This window comes from Pantherophis guttatus, chromosome 4, assembly GCF_059756535.1.
Source record: "Pantherophis guttatus breed Tessera chromosome 4, ASM5975653v1, whole genome shotgun sequence".
Lineage (NCBI taxonomy): Eukaryota > Metazoa > Chordata > Lepidosauria > Squamata > Colubridae > Pantherophis > Pantherophis guttatus.
This window is the reverse complement of record NC_142066.1, coordinates 69639453-69658492: the sequence shown is the minus strand read 5'-3', so window position 1 is coordinate 69658492 and position 19040 is coordinate 69639453. Positions and strand designations below refer to the sequence as shown.

The window sequence follows — 19040 nt, the reverse complement described above, 5'->3', positions numbered from 1 at the left end:
TATCCAGAAAGCAAGGCAGAATTCGGCTTTGGAAGAATGAGTGTTACCTTTCTGTGTCGAGTAGAGATTGACTCCTGAGGCTGTGTTCAAACTTTTTTCCTATTTTCTTAATGAATGACGTTGTCTAAGCTGTACTACAGCAAAGAGAAGTATATAAGGCAGACCTGTGATTGATGAAAGAATATTTCCCAAACAGATAAAGTTGATTGGCCCAGGGCTGAGAATGGGCCTAGTGCCCTCACTTGTGTCTCCAGTTTGTGAAAGAAATGGAGTGCATAAAATTGAAACAGATCTTTAAATGTTATTCTTCCCCAGTTGGAAGAGAAACAGCCCAAGACATTAATCCAAGACCACAATAATTGATGCAGGAAAGCAAAAGGAAGGAATACCCTCCAACTATAAACATGATCAGAAATCATACAGATATATATAATCTAAACAGAAATATATAAAATCTCTGGGAGGAAGGCAAGTGGGAAATTGCAATCCTAAAGTGTCTTGCAGGAGACTCCATAGGCTGATTTATGAAACATCAAAGTGGATGGGGGCAATGGAAATAATAAAACTCAGTGGTCATATTGTACATTGGAAAATTGACAAGTATCCTGGATGCCTTTCATCAGAGGAGACGTGGTTGCAGTGGGACTCCTTTTGACACAAGGCTTCTGGGGGCAGTATGAGCTCAAACTGAAAGGTTTTTAAAAACTACACTCTTCATCCCTTTCCTTGGTCTACCAGCCCCATCCTACTTTCAGAGAGATGAGGGTGACCTGGCTCCAGTGTTTTGGCCTTCAGGAAGGAGCCAAAAGACAATGGTGTGGAAATGTAGGACTTGCAATCATGCAGGGTGCTTCCACCTATAAAGCACTGGGAAGGGCCTGTTGAAGAAAGAGCTATGTTCAGCCTGACTAAGCAGATCAAGTGTTCAAGAAGTGTACGAGCATGGGAAAGAGGGGAGCCTCAGAAGTTTGCCACTTTGTAAAAAATATAAACTGTAATGTAATGACAAAAACAACAATAACATGAAAAACTAGATCAACTGAAAGCAAGTGACACTATCACAGAAACAGCTGGACTGCTGTCTTTCAAAATCATCTGGTAACAGTTATTTACAGAAAAAACTGGCAGATATTTTTGGATGATTCTGATAAATAATATCATATTTATCATATTTCTGGAGATAAATGCTCATAAGGGACCTCATCCCCAAAGTTCTCAGATTATATAGAAGATAGTGGGAGATCTGTATTTTCAGACTTGCAAGACTGATGTCACCCCCCTCAGGTAAACCAGACAAGAAATGCAACCAGATAAGCTAATTCTTCTTTATTGTAAAGCTACATTAACAAGTCTGAAAGCATCTTCCAATCCCTCCTCATCTCCCAAAGCCATTCCCACTTAGCATTACAGAAAAAGAGGAAAGATTCTGGTATGATTGTAAGGAGAAGTCCAGCCAGCCAAAACATTAACCTAATTTGAAATAATTTAATTTAATATGAGCAGAATCAAAATTGTAAAGTAAGTATAGTTAATATTATTTTCTGGGTAGATCACAAATTTCTCCTCACATTAGAAATTACAATATTATCAATTTTTGGAAGCACTTTGAATACATACTCAAGGCTTTTGGAGATTGCATATAATCCTAAACCACAAACTTTACAGCTCTGAGTAAAAGTGTATATATTTATAGTGTGTTGCATATATTTTGGCATTTAGCAAACTACTAGTCTCACTGAACCTTTATACATATATCTATTTTCCTTCAGTTCAAATAATTTTTAAAAAATAAAGTTAAGGAAATAAAATAATCTTACCAGATGTTGATAACAGTGTGGCCCACAAGGCTTATTATCTATTGCAGTTTCTGTATTTTTCCTTTTGTAAGTATTAGGAGTCGCATGGAATGCTGCAGAGAATTTTGAAAGTAGTAAATAAATCTGGTAAATCTATCGAAGAGTATTTTTGTAGTATAATAATAAGCCTTCATTTATTCTTTCTCTCAGCAACACACTTAATCTAATAAATCACAATTATTCATGATAAAGGTATTTAGCAATATTGAAATAATACAATGAGATGACTGCGAATTTCAGGTACCTCCTGAATGGTATACTGGAATGCCTCCAGTATGACTTTATTGTATGTAACTGTATGATAATTCTGTTTAATGGTTGTACTACCCTGACCTATCTTTGCACAAATTATCCTTATATATCTTATCAGAGGATAGCATTAGATGTCCACCTTTTTTTTTTACAATTATTAACTGATAAATCCATTAAAATAGTTTGGAGGTGATATTAAGATTTCAACATCAAAAATATTATTTTTCCAGACTGCCTTTTTGGAATAGTGGTATACGTTTTCAGACTTTTTTCCAATCCTTTCTGGAAGGCAAATTTAAAAAAAAAATATTGCTGGAGAACTAGTCTTTCAACTTCTTCTAAAATCTTGTATCTTGTAACTTGGAAACACAGTGTCATGCAGATGACACTCAATTCTATGTTTCTTTTTACTCTAGTTCCAAGTTGCTAAAGACAGTTTGGCAACTGTGATAACAGGACACAGCTAATCAACTACATAATGTTGATTCAGAGAAACTACACTAAAACACAATGTGTAGTTGATTAGTGTAATTCTCTAAGTCAATTTTGTTTTTGTTTAAACTTCCATAACCTGGTATTCTTCAGATATACGGTCTTTGATTCCTCATTACGCATTGCTTTGCTGGCTTTTTTACTTACAAACAGCACACAAAAATAAAGCATTCTTACATCATAGTCTTATCAAATAACATTTAACTAGCACATTGAAACATGATTTCATATTAATTAAACTGGTACCACATGCCAAAATGCCTTGCCCCAAAACCAAAGAATAGAAATTGATTTCAGCAAAAGAACTAAATGATCATGCACATTTCATATATAGAAAAATGAGATCATTAAAACATTACACTGATTATAATAAAGTCATTCTACTTGCCATACAGATCAAAGAACAAAGAGTATGGAAGTAAAAAAACCCTACCTTATTTGGACTCTCTAGTGCATGTAACAGGAGTAAACCAGCCAGAATGGAATATTTCAATTATTTTTCCTGATAATAAAAATATTTAAAATTGCTTTTCACTTACGATGTAAAAAACAATCATATTTGAAACACCGTCTACAAAAAAGAGTATGAAAAGAGTGTAGACTCTGCTCCCTCTGAACAGATTTCGCATTTGGTCCATCTATGTTTGGTGTACACTCAGGAGGAAGAGCTCCTGGAAGCTGCTGTTCAGTAAGTTCTTTGTATCTACAGAAAAAATAAACACAACTATTATTTTATGTGATTTAAAAATGGATTTTATGATACTTTCAAGAAATAGAGCCTACCATCTCAATTAAGTAAGCACATTACATTCAGCAAGAAGCCATATTTTAAACATGGTAAACTAGATAGCTTTTTGTAGTACACTGCAAAAGTAAACCTTCATCAATTAGTGATGTTATACAAAAAAGGAAGGTGTTATCTTATAATATGTCAGAATTAGACAATAACATTTCCTATTAATAACAGTACAGAGAACATTTATTATGCATTCTTTGGACTTACAGCGCACCAAATGCTAAAATGAGCTTCCATGGGTATTTCCATTTTATACCAACAGCAATTTCATGAGATACATTAGGTTAAAAGAGAGTGGCTTCTTTTTAAATCACCCAGTGAATTTGCTGACTAAGATTATGCTAAAAGTCTTAATCTAAAACCTTAATCACTAGACTAACTGGTTCTTGATTTTACAAAGAGACAGAGACCCAAAAACACATTCAAAATATAACCATTTTCACCAAGTCAAATAGTATGCTCTTCAAACATTTGATCAATATTAACAGGCTCAGACAATTTGGAATACCAGTCTAAGTCTACAAATTTAGCAAGCTAATTTAAAGAGTTTGGTTAAGCTTCTCCATACCCTACAATTTGCTATGCTTATACTACATTATCTTACTTTTCTTTCAATTCTTCTGCTGTACCCTTATCAGGAAACATTGAAGAAATGGCTTCAAATATCTTATCAGAAGGAAACTTCCGAGGTGGATGACTCTCTTTCTCTATATAAAAGAAAGAAAAATCTGTAAAGTTACATCTTAAGATATTCATTTAAAAGAAAACAATTTTAACTGCTTTTAACTTTTGCATTTGGATTTTTCTATATGTGTGGTGCTTTCATTGTAAAGGTAAGAGCACAAAAAAGGAAAGGGGAAAAAAATTGGCAGTTAAATACAATTGGAAACAAGCTCAGAAGAGACTAGAAAATTTTATTTATCCAGAAGTGTGACAGTTTTTAGCTCATTGAAATATTAAGTCAGATTTTTTTTTAAGTAATCAGAAGAGAAGACTGAGAAGGACTGTAGGATCTAATTATTAGAAAGCTTCTACAGCGAAATGGAGGTCTGTTTTCCATAGCTTCAGATTGTAGTCACTATGTTGATTGACTAGCCCCTGCAGAAATTATGTGAGCAGCAATGTTTTTCAAAATTACAGTGAACCACCAGTGTCACTAGAGTGACTGTTAGAACAGGAACCAGGGTAATGGAGCCCTGTATAGAACTTGTTTTGTTAACTGGATTATCTGCTGCAAGAACTGATTCAAGAATTTGTTATGATCTTGCTATGGCTGGCAAAAGAAAAGGTTACTGGGAAGAAGTGGAAGATGGCCATGCTACTTGATCCAATAGAGAATAAGGAGGTGTCATGAATAGAGGCTGACAGCATCTTCTCTACCTAGGAATCCAGAAAAGACAGTAGTAGATCCCACATGCCACCAGCAGGATGTTGCCAAAAAGCTACAGCATTGTTGGGCTGAGGAGCCCAGCAGATAACATTGGACAATAAAGATTTTGCTTCCTGAACACTTTTGGTATATCTTACAGATTTTTGGTACCTATTTTTGCAATTTCTTCTTATATATACTTTTTTACTAATTTTCATTTGCATTAAAAGATGCTTTGTGTAGCTCATACAAGCACTCATGCAAGTCCAGGCAAGCACTCAGGGCATACTGCATAACTATTAGTGAAACATACATGCCTAGACATGCTTAGGCTGGATGGACGCTACCTAGAAAGCTACAAAAAGCAGTTTTCTCACGCACAGATGCCACTCATTTTGGCGATATCAGTTTCCCATGTATTTTGATGCAAATATTTCAAGGCATAACATTGTTTTTGTATATGTAATTTATGTAACAAGTAAGCCAGTTATAGACTTGCTATAGGATATTGGTGACAGCAGGATGTTGGAACAGCCGTAATAGGTTCTGCTACATTTGTGGTGAATATACAGTTAAACATTTAAAGGCTCAGAGATGCACCATGACTGGACTATTACGAAAGCAAAAGGTTTGCTTGTAATATTGATGATCAAGACAAGTCCTGAGTTCCTCATATTTGTTGTATAAGATATGCTGCTAATTTTAAAGTTTGGAAGTCAATGCTGCTTGCTGCCCCTATCATATGGCAAGAACAAAATGAACACATGAAGACTGTTAAGAAATCAAATAATACCCAAATTTGCCTTCAGCAATGACATCAATGACATACAATGACAATATGCCTGTACCAAAGCCACCAGAGGAATGGAGCTTAGACGAAATAGACAAAGATGTGCAATGTACTGGCTAGGCACAGACGATGACAGTGATGCACATTCTGAACCGTATATGTCTCATCTCATAACACAGTCAGAATTAAGCAACCTCATCAGGAACCTAAGTTTGTCAAAATCAAAAGCAATACTACTGGGTTCAAGACTGCAAGGATGGTGTTTGCAGGTATGAAAATGTGTATCTTTTGAAGCCACTAAGATTTAACAATTTGTTTTTGCAGTTTGACATTTTCTGAACTGACATTGATCATTTTGAGTTGTTACTTGTGCGAATGACCTACTAGAATGGTGTCTCTTTATTGATTCATCAGTGTTAAACTTCAAATCTGTCTTGTTACACAGTGGCAAAGTACACCCTTGTATATATTGGCTATCCTGCACGCATGAAAAAACATAAAAAACCATGGAACTGTTGTTAAAGCACATCCATTGCTCCAAGTACACATGGAATATCTGTAGAGATCTCAAAGTAGTGGCTCTGCTGCTTGTCGAGACTTACTCCGGCTCGACACCTCAGGGACGCGTGATGAATGGTATCGGAGATCACAGACACTGTCTTCGGGGACTATGAATGGTCTCGGATGTCCCGAAAACATAGAGGGTGAGAGGGGGGAGTTCACAATGGTGGTGGGGGTGAGCGGTGAACCTGACTTAGGCAGCTGGGCACGCTGCGGATGGGTGAGGCATATTTGCAATGGGGCTTGCTATAACGAGGACTATGCACTGACGTCACGAGTGTCGGGCCGGCGTTGGCTGCGTACCCCGGAAGAAGGACTGATTGCTTGACAGAGCGCCGCGGGCTATTTAAATGGCACTGGGAGGCAGCGGCTCCCAGCGCCTGCTTCATGTATAATTCCTTACACGCGGTATTGACTACAGCCGGCCTGGAGCTGAAAGAAACCACCATTCAGCATTCAAGCTCTGTGATCATGGTGTCGTTATTCTGAGTACCCAGGACCAGTGAGCAAGCCGAGAGAAAGCCAGCACTGCTTTTTCTTCCTGCTACGTTGGAACTGCTGTGAGCCAGTGGGGATAGTTGAGGATTTGACAACAGGAGTGCCAGAGACGGAGGAAGGGGACGAAGACACGGTGTTGGAGGTGGTACCGGAGGCGCAGGAGACAAGCGAACCCCCTGTAGTAAGGCCAAAAGAGAAGAAGATACAGCAGGGGGAGTGTGCGTCTGAGGAGTTGGAGGCACCTGTCCCCAGTGGGATGAAATCCTCCTCTGGCGAGTGGTGACACAGCTCAGCCCTTGCCGATCCAGGAACAGCGAAACCCCCTACACCCCATCCAGGTGACATGGCTTTTCAGGGTAGAGAGAAAGAAGGTGGATAGAAGACGAGGAGGGGGAGTGGAGCTACTCCACTGGCTCTGGAACCACCACCCTTGACGTTTTGAGGGAGAGATTTGGGGAAGCAAGCTTTAGGGACGCTTCTTCGTGGCAACCCTGGGCAACAGGGGTGGAAGACTGTGCCACCTGGCAAGGTGGGGGGGGGCCCACTGGGAGGTACGGACACCTGCTTTCATTTGGATAGCCCAAAGTTGTGTGTTGATAAAGGAGCTAGTAGATCTCGAGCACTGGACCACCACGTGTCTGCTCCCACCTCTACATCATTAGGGGAGGCACTGCGAGGTGGACCAGGATATGCAAAGGAGGCATGGCTCACATGATATGGGTCATGATGCCCCGCAACAACGGAGTAGACTGCATAGCATGGAGGGGAGGGATGCTCAGGAGGTCCAACCACCACCCGACCAACCCCTATATGGGCGTCTGGGATGTGGCCACAACAGTTCTGGGGCCCTCCACCAATCCAAGCCACTTTTGATGGCAGCGCTGATCGGATATGGCTATTCTTAGGTCAGATAATCAGCCATATGGATTTATATAGTCGTCTCTATACATCACAGTGGTCCATGGTAGTTGCCATTACCACAGTGTTAACAGGAGAGGCAGCGGATTGGGTCGCTGACCTACACAGCAACCACCCAAAAGAGTTAGTGAACGTAGGACTGTTTTTGGAGGCTTTGAGAAGCCGCTTTGAAGATGACACCAGAACCCAGTTAGTGGAAGGGGAGCTTGTATTGTTGAAGCAAAGAGGGAGGCCTGCAAAGGATTATGTAAAGGAATTCCGTGCAATTGCCGGGAGACTCAGGACCTGGCCAGAATGACTTTTGGTGCACCATTTTCACTTAGGGTTGGACAAGGAAGTATGGCAGGGTTGTCTACCGGGGGCTTGCCTCCCGGTTGACGGAGTGGTTCAGAGCAGCTATAGATTTAGATGTTGAGTTATGAGAACTCTGGCCCCGGGAGTTGGGCGCCAGCCAGCTACGAAGACCTGTAGATAAGCAAACCACTGCCAGAGGACCGGATGGCTCCTTCCCTACACGATCTATGGAGGCAAGTAAGAGGGGAACATTCCGGTGTTTTCGCTGTAACCAGCTGGGGCACCGGGCAGCAGAATGTCCCCTGCCCCCTTACCAACCGACAGGGCCCAAACCCTCGATGCCGGGAGAAAGAGGAAGGGACCGCAGACCAATCCAGACTGGCCACCCAGACCCCAAGTAGCGGTCTCCACTCCACGCCACAGGAGGTAGAGTCCCATTGGGTCAAAAAGCGCACTAACTGCATTGCACGATAGCGAAGATAGTGACCCAAATGACCTCATGGTAAGTCAGCCAATACATCCATTTATCATACAGGTCACCCTGAGGAATCTACGAACTTCCGTTACACTCTACCGCGGAGCCTTGATAGATTCTGGTGCACCTGTTGTTTGATGTGCCGGGCAATAGTCGATAGCTTGGGGCTTCGTACCATATGTTTGAAGACTCCGATCAGGTTCAAACAAATGGACGGCTTTTTACTGGGGGGGCGGGGGGGCCTCCGGCAATGCAGGTCACCGAGCCCGTGAGACTAGAGATAGGTGAACATAAAGAAACCATCTGGTTTATTGTTGTGGAACGTATGATAGAACCTGTTATATTGGGATTAGCGTGGCTGGACAAATGGAATCACAACATATGGTGGGAGGGTGGATTCCAGAAGCTACCACTTTGTTCTAGGGTCGGAACCAGAACCGGAAGAGCAGACTGGACAGATCAGAACAGAACAGGTTGAGACAGAGAAGGAGGGGATCCCAGAAGTGTATAGGGATCTAAGTGATGTATTCAATGAGGAGGAATGTGATACTACCCCCCCACCATAGAACAACTGACTGCGCTATTGAATTGGTACCTGGAGCCAAACTACCGAAACCGCGTATATACACCATGATCCAAAAAGAACTAGACGAATTTAGGAGTTATATAGACAGAAACCTGGCCAGGGGCTTTATTCAACCTAGCAGGTCACATATGGCTGCACCTGTGTTATTTAGGGAAAAGAAAGACAGAGGGTTACGTCTATGTGTGGACTACTGTGGCCTGAACGCTGTCTGCATTGAACACCTATATCCTTTACCATTACTCAAAGACCTCTTGGCGACGTTGTCTACTGGGCGAATCTTCACCAAACTCGATCTGCCTGAAGCCTATTACAGGATACGCATAAAGCCGGGTGATGAGTGGAAAACCACCTTCAATTGTCCATTAAGCAGTTATAAATTCAGAGTGATGCAGTTCGGCCTACAAGGCACTCCAGCCGTGTTCATGCAGGTCATAAATGAAGTCCTGTATGAGCACTTGTATCAAGGGGTTCTGGTTTATTTGGATGATATATTAATATATACTAAGATGATAGATGAGCATATTAGGTTGGTACAAATATTAACGAAATTACTGAACGCTAAACTATATCCAAATTCCATCGTACGAGATTGGATTACCTAGGGTATCGTATTTCAGGGGATGGGGTGGAAATGGACCCAAAGAAGGTTAAAACAGTACTGGAATGGCAAGCACCCAAAACAAGGAAACAATTGCAAAGTTTCCTTGGTTTTGCCAATTTTTATAGGCAATTTATTCTGGCTTTTGCTCAGACGAATCTTCTACCCTTGACGAATCTTCTGCAGACCAAACAAATGGGACTTAGGGCAAGGCCGGGGCAGACTTTGACATGGACACCTGAGTGCCAACAGTCATTTGAGAACTTGAAAACCCTATTTTCATGTGAACCAGTACTGAAACATCCTGACCCTGCCCTGCCTTTCGTAGTGCAAGCAGATGCCAGCGATGTAGCCATTGGGGCTATGCTACTGCAGAAAACGAAGGAGGGTGTACTACACCCTTGTATACATCTCGTAAATTGACACCACAGAGAGGGGTTGGGCGATCTGGGAAAAAGAGGAGTTCGCGGTAAGATGGGTGCTGCTTACATGGCGACACCTACTTGAAGGAGGTGGTCATAAATTTGAAGTGTGGACTGACCACAAAAATCTAGAGGCTCTGCAAACCCCCAGGAAGCTATCACCAAAGTAGATACACTGGGCACAATATTTCTAGCACTTCCGTTTCGACCTGAAATATGTGCCGGGGGAAGGAATTTTCTGGCTGACGCCCTATCATGAATGCCTCAATATAATAGTCGGAAGGAGGAGATTGTACAGGCAATGATACCCAGAAGTCAGGGGGCTGGGTGTTTTCATTCTAGGGAACCCAAGAAATTGTGGCATGATGAATTACAATTAGCATTGAACAAAGACCCTTGGTCTGCGGAACATAAATCGCTGTTGACTCAGAGAGATAGTCTTGCATGGATGGGCACTAAGATATACATACCTGCTCCCTTACGGCTGTATTACAAAGGTGTCACGACGCGAAACAGGCTGATCACTTTGGCTTCCTTAAACGTTACACCTGATGAGGCGTCAGTTTTGGTGGCCCCATATGCGCAGTGACGTGAAACGATATGTAAGAGGTTGCAAAGTATGTGCGGTAGCCAAACCACGACCCGGGAAGCCTCTCGGCTTATTACAGTCTGTCGCAGAACCCAATAGACCATGGGATGAGATCAGTATGGATTATATTGTAGATCTCCCGGTGAGCAACGGAAATACCGTCATATGGACGGTAGTCGATCTCTTCTCCAAACAGGCCCATTTCATCCCCTGTAACCAGCTACCCTCTGCTAGAAAGCTATCAAAGATGTTCATACAACATATATACAGGTTGCACGGGGTCCCTCATTGGATTATATCAGATAGGTATGTACAATTTACGGCAAAGTTTTGGCGCAATTTCGTTTGATTGATAGGATCATCGCAGGGGTTAAGTTCAGCTTTCCAGCCCAGTACCAATGGGTCGGTGGAACGAACTAACGCCATGGTGGAGCAGTACCTACATTGCTATGTATCCTATCAACAAACCGATTGGTCAGATCTCTTATCCTTTGCTGAAATAGCATATAATAACACCATACACTGTAGTAAGGGGGTCACACAGTTTCAGGTGGTGCAGGCAGGGAATTCACTGCAATCTCTGAACTCGAGGAGCCAAGCCAGGAAAAAGTGTCCCCAGAAGACTGGGGTGTTCACCTGGGGAATTATGGCTGCAGGTAAAGGCTGCACTAACCAAGGCAGCAGAAGAGTACAAACGACAAGCCAATAAAAAAAGGTCGGGCCACAAACCATTTCAGGTGGGGGATCAGGTCTCTTTATCAACTAAATACATCAAATTAAAAACACCCAGTAGAAAACTGGGGCCTCAATACTTTGGACCGTTCCCAATAACTAAAGTGATCAACCCTGTTAATGTAGTATTGAAATTACCACCATTACTAGGTAAAATCCATCCGGTTTTCCATAGTAGTCTCTTGAAACCAGTGGATATTGCTAACAAAAGGGAAAACCCACCCGGCCCGGTAGAGGAGGATCAATATGAAATAGACGATATCCTCGATTCAAAGTATAGTAGGGGTAAACTCCAGTACCTAGTAAGATGCAAAGGATACCCATTCGAGGAGGAGTCCTGGGTACCAGTTACAAATCTCATGGCTACAAATTACTGAAACAGTATCACCAGAAACTTCCCCACAAACTTGGGCCGCAGATATGACATAACAAGAAACCAAAATAACTCCCTATTTTTATGTTTTGCAGGTGAACTCCTGGTAGAGGGGGCCGTCTGTCGGGACTTACTCCGGCTCGACAGCTCAGGGACGCGTGATGAATAGTATCGGAGATCACAGACACTGTCTACGGGGACTATAAATAGTCTCCAACGTCCCGAAAACAGAGGGTGGGAGGGGGGAGTTCACAACGGTGGTGGGTGTGAGCGGCGAACCTGACTTAGGTGGCCAGGCACGCTGCAGCCGGGGGAGGCGTGTTTGCAATGGGGCTCACCATGACGAGGACTACGCACTGACGTCACAAGCATTGGCCGGCATTAGCTGCATACCCCAGAAGAACGGCTGATTGGCAGACAGAGCGACGCGGGCTATTTAAACGGCGCTGGGAGGCGGCAGCTCCCAATGCCGGCTTCATGTATAATTCCTTACACTCAGCATTGACTACAGCTGGCCTGGAGCCGAAAAAATCACCATTCAGCATTCAAGCTCTGTGATCGTGGTGTCATTATTCCGAGTACCCTGGACCAGTGAGAAAAGCCGAGACTGCTTGGAATGAAGCTCTGATGTAGCAAGTACTGTTGTTACATATTTGAATGAGACAGTCATAAAAGACAGTTGCATTACATTAAAAGAAATGGCCAACCCAAAAGAATATGGTTCCAGGAAAGAAAAATGTAGCACATGAATCACTTGTTGACCCAACAAAGATATTTTACCGCTTCACATAAAACTCAAGATTGATGAAAAAAATTGTGAAAGTGATGAAGGTAAAGGTTTTTGTTATTTGACAAGATATTTCCAAGAATAACAAGATAAAGAAGGAATTTTTGACAAGGAGTGACAAGGGGTTTGAAAATCTATTAGTGGGGTTAGAGAAAATTGTCTGGAAAGCATTCAAGGATGTCACTGAAGATTTCTTTGGCAACCAGAGAGCATCAAACTACATTCAACAGGTTGACAAACATCTTACAATATATAATACCATGAAGTGCAACATGTCACTGAAGATTCATTTTCTGCATTCATACTTGAACTTATTCTCTGAAAATTTAGATTCAATGATGAACATGATGAAAGGTTTCACCAGGATATTGCCACAATGGAAAAACAATATCAGGACAAGTGGAATCAATCAATGCTGACTGATTATTGTTGGACATTGTACCAAGATGCATCAGACACCAAGTAAAAGAAGTCCTGGTGGCGTAATAGTTATAATGCAGTATTGCAGGCAAACTCTGCCCACAGTCTGGAGATTGATCCTAATGGGGCTCGAGGTTGACTCAGCCTTCCATCCTTCCAAGGTCAGTAAAGTAAGGACACAGGTTGTTGAGGGCAATATGATAATTCTGTAAATTGCCTAGAGAGTACTATAAAGACTATGGGGCAATATGTAAGTCAAATGATCACTCCTGCAGCCTAAAGATTCTTGTTATCAATATAACATCTTCATCTAAGACCAGCATGAGATGGGTAATTTCCTATTGATAAATATTTGATCCAATTTCTATAACATGGGGAATATGTTACTCCATTATTATTCAAGATGTATAGAAATAAAATTGTACATTATCTTAATTTTTTAAAAAAAATAATTCCAATTCCTCTAGGGTAACTGAGAAGCACATGGATTTTTGTCTAACAATTTAGTAGCCATCATATCAAGCTTGACTAGAGGGTTAAAAGGATTAAAACTTGTTGTGTACTATTGTGAAGTTCAGAAATCAAAGACTTTGTTTTATTTTATGGTAGTTAGTCATTGAATAGCCATAGAATTTTTAGAATGGGCATTGGTCTTACCTTAAATGCCAGATTTCTTGATTGGGGTGACATTGTCCAGATGAGGGTTGTATCAGTCGGATCTGATGCTAGCTGAGTCATTTTTGACCACATCCCTTGCTCCTCCCTTTCAGGCTCAGTTTCGACAAAGAAAGGCCACAAGAAGGATCTCCAACAGGAACCATCATTGTCAGGTATAGAAACCGATCCAACGGGACAAATGGAAAGAAACTACTTGAACAAGAACAATAAACTGTACAGGCACTGAGATAGAGGGAGGGGCTGGACACTGTCACCCCAATCAATAAATCTGGCATTTAAGGTAAGACCAATGCCCAATTTCCTTGATGAGCATATGACATTGTCCAGATGAGGGACATACCAAAGTTTTGGCAGTCTCAAGGGCGGGATGTCGAAGGGCCTGGAGAGATCCCTGCATGGTGCACCTGCTGCAAAACCCTCCTGCCAAATGACCCTTCAGCAGAAGCAAAAACATCTATCTTGTAGTGACGTATGAACGGCGAGGGGGTAGACCAGGTGGCCGCCCTGCAGACCTCCTCAAGGGAGGCCTGGGTCGCCCAAGCTACTGAAGTAGCAGCACTCCGAGTGGAGTAGGCAGTAATGCAACTGGGAACAGGGATCGCCTGGGCCTGATATGCCAAAGCGATGCAAGCCCTGTTCCAGCAACCAATTGTAGCAGAGGAGACCTTGTACCCTAGGGAACTTGGTAAGAAAGAAAAGAATAAGGCCTCGGATTTTCTGAAAGGGGCAGTTCTTTTGATGTAAATTTTTAGAGCCCTCCGTACATCTAAGAGGGCCAGGGGCAGAAATTGGGTAGAATAACCTCCTGAGCCCTGTGAAAAAGGGAATTAAGGTTTAAATGAGGGGTCCAATCTTAAAATAACTGTGTCCGGCTGGAAAACACAGAGATCCTCCCTAACTGAGAGGGCTGCCAGCTCCGAAATGCGATGGGCTGATGTTATGGCTATGAGGAAGGCTACTTTAAGGGCGAGGAAACAAAGGTGGACTGTGCAGAGGGGTTCGAAGGGAGCCTCAGTTAATGCGTTAAGGACCTTGGGCAAATCCCAAATAGGGTATCTATGAATTGAAGAGGGCAGTAAGAGCCTGGCTCCTCGCAGGAACTTTTTTATCACAGGAGTGCTGAGTGAGTGGCTGCCCAGATAGACTGGACAAGGCCGTAAACAGAGCCGCCACATGTCTCCGAAGGGTGCTATGGGCCAGGCCACGGTCAAACCCATCCCGGAGGAACTCTAAGATTTGGGAAGATGAGGCTGAAACAGGGTCTAACTGTCGGGATCAACACCACCTATAAAAGGCAAGCCAGGTGATATTGTAGAGTCTGACTGTGGATCTACGTCAACAGGCTTGAACAATGTGAATCATCCTATCCGAATAATTGTCCTGCCTTAGATGGGCCCCCTCAAGTGCCATGCAGTCAGTTGGAGCCACTGAGGGTCCAGATGAAGAAGGGTTCCCTGACGCAGCACAATCTGGTCTGGTGGAATCCTCCAAGTGTGAGATGTGGAGAGACTGACTAGGTCTGCAAACCATGGACGGCATGGCCAGTATGGAGCCACAAGGATAATTTCTGCCCTGTCAGTGATGACCTTCCGAATCAGAGACGGAATCAGAGGCAGCGGTGGGAAGGCGTAGTGAAGACCTGGCGGCCAGGTGAGACAGAGAGCGTTGACCCCTTCCGTCCCCGGCGTCAGGAACCTCGAGAAGAAGCGAGGAAGCTGGATGTTCAGGTTCAAAGAGATCTATGGCTGGAATGTCGAACCTGTTGCACATCTGTTGGAATATGTCGGGATGGATCTGCCATTCGGCGTTGTCCACCTCGGTCCTGCTGAGGAAATTTGCTTGTGTGTTTTCCATCCCCGCTATGTGGTCCACTCTGATGGAGAGGAGATGTTGCTCTGCCCACTTGCCTAGGCGAAATGATTCCTCCATCAGACACTTCGAGTGGGTACCCCCCTGATGGTTGACATGTGCCTTTGCTGCCATATTGTCTGTCAACACCAGAACATGACTGTTTTGCACAAACCGTTGAAATTGCGTGAGAGCAAGACGAATGGCCTTTAGCTCCAGCCAGTTGATCGGGTTGGTGAGGTCAGAGACAGACCAATGGCCTTGAGCTACGTGCGATGCGAGATGAGCTCCCCATCCATGAAGGCTGGCATCTGTAGTGAGTACAAGCCAGTCGTGATTCATGAAGAGGCACCCCTTGTCTATAGAAGGCAATGTCCACCAATATAGCGATTGCCTGACTGAGAATGGAACTCTGACTGTCGATATGGTGTGAGCTTGGCGTTTCCGTTGAAAGGGAAGCAGGAACCACTGTAAGTGGCGGGCGTGAAGGTGCGCCCATGGAACGATCTGAACGCAGGAAACCATCTTGCCTAGAAGCTTGGATAAAGTGGCCAATGGAACTGACGGGTTTTTGCAAATATGAGTCGCTAGGTCCCTGATGTCTGACCTCCGTTCCAAGAACAGGTAGACGGTCCTTTGACTGGTGTCGATGATGGTGCCAAGATGGGTGATCCTGGTGACTGGCACTAACTGATTCTCTTTGTAGTTGAGCAGGAACCCATGATCGTTCGAGGCTCGGATCATGAGGTTCAAGTCATGTAAGGCTTGTTCTTGAGAGTGAGCCGAATCAGAATATCGTCCAGGTAAGCCTGGAGCCTTACCGTTTTTGTCTCAGGTGAGCTGCCACGACCGCCAGGACCTTTGTGAATACTCTTGGTGCAGATGCCAGCCCGAAGGGAAGAGCCTGGTATTGGAAATGCTTTCCTGCATAGCTAAATCGGAGATATTGTCGATGCTTTGGCAGGATGGGAATGTGAAGGTAAGCCTCCATGAGGTCTATGGAAACTAGAAAATAGTTGGGATGAATCCCTTGAAGAATAGAGGTTAGTGAACACATTTTGTATCTGCGATACACTATGTGAGAGTTGAGGTTTTTAAAATCCAGAATGGCTCTCCACCCCCACCGACCGCTTCGGAACTACGAACAGGATGGAGTAATACCCCTGTTTCCACTGTTCGTGGGGGACCTCCTCTATGGTATGTATCTGCAGAAGGTGCTGAATAGCCTGGTTCATCAGTTGACATCTGGATTCACTTTTGGAAGATGGACATTGAGGAAGCAGGTTAGAGATTTGGAGAGGAATTCCAGGGGGAGGCCGAATTTCACTACTGAAAGGACCCAGAGGTCTGGTGTTGACCTTTCCCACCTGTCCACAAAGAGGGACAGGTGACCCCCTATTGGAGGATTTGGCGGTGAGTCAGTTACGACTGCGGGATTGGCGGTAGCCAGAGCCCCGAAAGGGCCACTTGGACTGGAATTGCCTGTTCCTATCCCGAAAGTATTGACGGTCCGAAGACCTATAAGATCCCTGAAGGTATTCCTGCCTGGAGAGACCTCCTTGGGAGTAGGAACGAAAGAAAGCTCTCCTGTAATATGGAGAGGACCTTCTTTCAGACTGTTTGTATGTTGAAGGCAAAATCTTTTGCTTGTCCCAGTCTCTGGGTCTCTACAAGAAGAGGATCAAGCGATTCACCAAATAATTTTTCTGCAGAATATGGAGCTGCAGCTAAGCGCCATTTGGCCTTAAGGTCAGCAGACCACTGGCAAAGCCAAAGCATTCTGCGGGCTGAAACTGTAAAGGCTAAGGCTCTGGATGCAAATTTGGCCGAATTCAAGGTTGCATCAGCTAAAAATTGAGTGGCAGCAATGATTTTATTAATATCCTGATGGAGGCGAACCTCACTGGGGGGCACCCTTGCCTGTAGCTGTTGAAGCCAAAGGATGGTAGTTCTGTTAAAAAAGAGGCTGATGAAGCTGATTGAATTGCCCATGCTGCAGCCTGATGGTTCTTTTTAAAAAGAAATTCCAATTTTTTGTCCTCTGGCCTTAGACCTTCAGAGGTTTCCCCTGCCACATATGAAGATGAAAGGGCTGCTACAGGGCTGTCCACTGGGGAAACTTGTAAGAGTTGAGCAAACTTTGGAGCAACCACGTAATATTTCTTATCTGAACCATGTGCAGATGCCATGGTTGCAGGCTCAGTCCACTGTTTCTTTACTACGTCTATGAACAATTGTGGAGTTGGAACATAATACAGTTCAGGGGGGAGGGGGCTCAGAAAAAAGTCCCTGTAATTCACCCTGCTGGGCCTCCTGCATTTCTTTAAAATATTCATCTTCCTTTAAGGCGGCCGTTAAGCGAGCCTTATGCAATAAAGACTTGAATTTATGAGGGGGAAATAAACCTGTAAAGGCAGATTGATCTTGAATTATCCCTTCATCATCTGATAGGTCAGGCTGTCTCTCTTCCTCAAACACAAAGGCTTCACTAGCTCTGGAGGCTGCAGGAGAATGAGAATCAGTAAGGCTGACTGCAGGGGAATCTTTAATATGAGCAGAGCGCTCTGAAATAACAGAGCCAGAGTGGTGACCATGAATAGTAGCTGCCACTCGAGAAGCAATGGCCTGATCAATCAGAATCCTCAATCCTTCTGGCATATTTTTAAAAGGATCTTCAGGAGTTTGCACAGCCATGGGGGATTCTCTTGTAGAAGCAACTGCTGCCCCATGCCCACCAAATTCAGGAGTTGTAGGAGTTATTAATTGGCTTGAAAAAAAGGTTTTGTAAGGTGCTTTGTTCTTGCTGAAGAACATTTCCCTCTCCCTCTGGTGACCAAGCCTGGCTAACAGCCGAAATGGGAAGAGGAGGGGGAAGATGGGGGAGGAGAAGCCTCCTTACCAGGCACAGTTGCAGGAACCTCGCTAATTTGCTTCTCTAAGGATTTATGCCTCCTTGCTAAATCCTTTTCCTATGCTTTGGAAAAGTGCTTGCATTTGGAAGTCGATTTCTTCCCAGTGGACATAGTATTTCCCTCCCCTTGGGAAGAACGATTCGCCATCTTTAGTATACTCACTGCGACCAAGATGTCGACTGGAGAAAGATTTAGTTTCACTTTCGCCACGTGGATTGATAACAAGATGGCGACGACTCTGGCGTTAAACGCGATGGCTGCCAGGTCACACTGAGCAGGATAAACTCTGCTCCAGAGGTAACTGTCTAGGAAAACCTAGAAACGGACCTCTTCAGCGCCTCTACAGCCACGATCAAACCGCTGGCTGGAAATGCCACTGGGAGAGGCAAGAATAACAACTGCCACTCTCCTCAAATTCCGTTGGTGGTAAGAGTGGAAGGAATTGTGATTCCAAACCTCTGCTGCAGACTTGTTGGTGGCAAAGCGGCAAAAGTGCCTTCAAAATTGCCGTGGCGCTTCAAATAACCGCCCTACAGCTGATTGGCGGTTTCTGGGAGCTGCGGCGGCGGCTGTATTTAGCGATCCTGGTTCAAAAACCAGGAAATCGCTTTAATTGTTGGCGGTATTGTGGTATGAGCTCCTTTGACAATCGTTGGTGGAATAGAGCAGAAAAAACTCCACCAAAACAAAAAAGGGAATAAAAGGAAAAAAGTTCCCTTTTAAAATAGGGCTTCCAAAATGGCCACTGCCAGGAGCAAAGAAAAGCCTGGAAGCCCAGGTTGCTACAGCAAGCA

General features: G+C 43.7%; 1 protein-coding gene across 9 annotated transcripts in view; it reads right to left on the bottom strand.

The window, feature by feature from the left end:
- The window catches only part of EZH2 (enhancer of zeste 2 polycomb repressive complex 2 subunit), a 92718-nt gene that overhangs the window by 26644 nt on the left and 47034 nt on the right, over positions 1-19040 (bottom strand). For all 9 annotated transcript variants that reach the window (XM_087892380.1, XM_087892379.1, XM_087892381.1 and 6 more), the window contains 3 exons: positions 4001-4103; positions 3140-3303; positions 1818-1909 (listed from right to left, as the gene is read on the bottom strand). In XM_087892380.1, coding sequence (XP_087748506.1) covers positions 1818-1909; positions 3140-3303; positions 4001-4103 — 359 coding nt within the window. The remainder of the gene's footprint in view (positions 1-1817; positions 1910-3139; positions 3304-4000; positions 4104-19040) is intronic.